The sequence below is a fragment of the Nematolebias whitei genome, chromosome 20 (assembly GCF_014905685.2).
Source record: "Nematolebias whitei isolate Nwh7 chromosome 20, NemWhi1, whole genome shotgun sequence".
NCBI lineage: Eukaryota > Metazoa > Chordata > Actinopteri > Cyprinodontiformes > Rivulidae > Nematolebias > Nematolebias whitei.
In genome coordinates, this window is record NC_056517.1 from 40473822 (window position 1) to 40476481 (window position 2660).

Consider the following 2660-nt stretch of genomic DNA (forward strand, 5'->3'; position numbering starts at 1 on the left):
TTGCATATTTGTAGTACACTGTTTTGTTCATATTACATATGTTTTGAAATAGCTGTAGATAAAACAATGACTAGTCCCCAAAGGGATTTAAGGTACCCAAAGGTGACTTTAATCAGTTTGTGTATCTGTGTAAAACTGTATAAAACTTTCTTAGATGAAGAACTTTACTAATTGGCTTTTCTATGTATGTGAATGTTCCTGTAAATCATCCTGAGACAACTTTGTTGTGATTTGGTGCTATATAAATTAACTGAATTGAACTGAATTGAATTAAAGTCCCCAAAGGGTCATAAGGTACCCAAAGGTGACTTTAACCAGTTTATGTATCTGTGTAAATCTTAAGTCCCCAAAGGGATATAAGGTACCCAAAGGTGACTTTAATCAGTTTGTGTATCTGTGTAAAACTCGAGTCCCCAAAGTGGACTTAAAAATTCCCTGGTCCCCAATGTGAAGGCAAAAAATAATTTTATCAAAAAAGGATTTAAACAAAATTTTCAGGTGACATTTGTTTTCTGTAAATTTAGAGTAAAAAAAATCACATAGCAGTTTGTCCCTAACCCATTCAGAAAGGGGTGTCCCCTAAGGTAGGTAGTTAAAATATGCGCCCCCAATTTGGACATAAGCAAACCATGGTGTGTGTGTGTGTGTGTGTGTGTGTGTGTGTGTGTAAACTGTGATCTCCAGCAGGAACAGTAACCAGGCGCTAACAGCGTTAGCACACTGAGCTAACTCGCCTCAGGCCAAAGATGAATAATGCAGCGTTCAGTCCACTGCCTCTGGTTGTGTGTGTGTGTGTGTGTGTGTGCGTGTGTGTGTAGGTGAAGTGCTGTAAGTACTGGCCCGATGACACGGAGATCTACGGCGACATGAAGGTGACGCTGATCGAGACTCAGCTGCTGTCAGAGTACGTGATCCGGACCTTCGCTGTGGAGAAGGTAACTGAGGAGGAGAATGAAGGTTAAAGGACAAACATCTTCTTCAGGACTTTAAATGCTTTGACAGATTCCTTCTGAATAAATATAAAAACAAACACCAATAATAACACATAGTTTTTAATTATTCCTGTTTATCCAACATTTTTCAGTCAGGTCATCTGGACAGTTTCTTTTTCTTTCTTTTTTTGTGCTGAAATGTTTCGCCTTCGATCCAGAAGGCTTCATCAGTCAAGGAAACACACAACAAAACTGATTCTTCCTCCAACAGCTTACTCCAAAGTGGAACAAACCAGTTCTGCTTGTGATAAGATGGTCTCTTTGGTACGCCCCCTCCTCCATTGCCGGCCCTCTTCCTTGTTGACAGTCTTGTCAAACTGGTTGAAAACAACAAAGTCCATGCTCAATAATCCAGGGATACAATCCAACATTTTTCAGTCAGGTCATCTGGATTTTATACCTGGATTATTGAACATGGACTTTGTTATTCCTGTTTATGTTTCTTTAAATTAAAGCATCATCAGGTGGGTCCACATGAAACCTGTTTGTTGTTGAAGGTTCTGCTCAGGTTCTGAGCAGTCCGACACTTGCTGTCAGTCAGTCATTGTTCTGCTCAAACCTGTTCAGGTCAGCTTCCTGTCTGACCAATCACCTGTCCTCCTCCTTCAGAGGGGCGTGGCTGAGATCAGAGAGATCCGACAGTTTCATTTCACTGGTTGGCCCGATCACGGCGTGCCGCTCCATGCCACCGGGCTGCTGGGCTTCATCCGCTGCGTCAAGACCAAGACTCCTCTCACCGCCGGCCCCACGGTGGTCCACTGCAGGTCTGAGCTGGTTCTGACTGGTTCTGACATCTGAGGCAGCACCTCTGTGACTCTTAACAAGTGTGTGTGTGTGTGTGTGTGTCAGTGCGGGGGCGGGGCGTACAGGTTGTTTCATCGTGATTGACATCATGCTGGACATGGCGGAGCGAGAAGGCGTGGTCGACATCTACAACTGTGTGAGAGAGCTGAGAGCCCGACGGGTCAACATGGTCCAGACCGAGGTACATGCACCTGACACACACACACGACCCACGTGAGATGAAATCCAAGCTGCTCCATCAAGATGTTTTGATCAGAACCTCTTCCATCCACTGAGTTGTTTTTTGGAGACCTTGTCCAGCTCTGACTGACAGGATGAGACAGTTGGACAAAGTCACCGTCTTCCTCTAACATTTACGTCCTCCTCCTCCGCCTTTTCCTGCTGTTGCTGCGTGTCGACATAAATCATTCATGACGTGACATTTCAGCTGCTCAGCTGCTGTCAATCAAACCACAGAGGGAGGAGGTGAAGAGCACCACCCGTCTCTAACCTGTCTCTGTCCACAGGAGCAGTATGTCTTCATCCACGATGCCATCTTGGAGGCGTGTCTCTGTGGCAACACAACCATTCCAGCCAATCAGCTGCGCTCAGTTTACTATGAGATGAACCGATTGGACCCTCAGACCAACTCGTGTCAGATCAAAGAGGAGTTCAGAGTAACGCACGCTTATGCTTTAATCAATTACATGTTTAAATGTTTACACATTTACACGTTTAAATGTTTACACATGTACATGTTTACACATTTACATGTTTAAATGTTTACACGTTTAAATGTTTACACATGTACATGTTTACACATTTACATGTTTACACGTTTACATGTTTACATGTTTACACATTTACATGTTTACATGTTTACAC

General features: G+C 43.6%; 1 protein-coding gene across 1 annotated transcript in view; it reads left to right on the forward strand.

The window, feature by feature from the left end:
* LOC119426470 (receptor-type tyrosine-protein phosphatase mu) overlaps positions 1-2660 on the forward strand; it is a gene marked incomplete at its 5' end in the record, with an annotated part of 46197 nt that overhangs the window by 33225 nt on the left and 10312 nt on the right. Inside the window, 4 exon segments of the mRNA XM_037694031.1 lie at positions 819-935; positions 1602-1756; positions 1842-1977; positions 2303-2452. Coding sequence (XP_037549959.1) covers positions 819-935; positions 1602-1756; positions 1842-1977; positions 2303-2452 — 558 coding nt within the window.